At 68.9% G+C, this 225-nt stretch overlaps 1 protein-coding gene across 1 annotated transcript in view; it reads right to left on the bottom strand.

Annotated features, from left to right (window-relative positions):
* Positions 1-9: 9 nt before the first annotated feature.
* Positions 10-225, bottom strand: part of RBM7 (RNA binding motif protein 7) — a gene marked incomplete at both ends in the record, with an annotated part of 1923 nt that continues 1707 nt past the window's right edge. The window contains one exon of the mRNA XM_010292451.1: positions 10-218. Coding sequence (XP_010290753.1) covers positions 10-218 — 209 coding nt within the window. The remainder of the gene's footprint in view (positions 219-225) is intronic.

The raw sequence follows: 225 nt of genomic DNA, 5'->3' as shown, positions 1-225 counted from the left end.
CCAAAGCGCTGATCGCGGCCGAAGTGCCTGCTGTCCGGGTGGTAGGGGTGGGCGCCCAGCCTGCCCTTGCGCGGTGCTGGCACCTCCGGGCGCCGCGGCATTTGGGAGCCCGGCGAGGGGTGAAAGGCGTGAGGAGCGTGCTGGTAGCCGGGCGGGGCGAAGCCGGGCTGCTCGTACTTCCCCCCGAACTGAGACTGCTGCCACAATGCACTGTTCATCTGGAAA

Source organism: Phaethon lepturus, unplaced genomic scaffold, assembly GCF_000687285.1.
Source record: "Phaethon lepturus isolate BGI_N335 unplaced genomic scaffold, ASM68728v1 scaffold48588, whole genome shotgun sequence".
Taxonomy (NCBI): domain Eukaryota; kingdom Metazoa; phylum Chordata; class Aves; order Phaethontiformes; family Phaethontidae; genus Phaethon; species Phaethon lepturus.
Note: the sequence above shows the minus strand (reverse complement) of the source record. Positions and strands in the feature narration are given on the sequence as shown.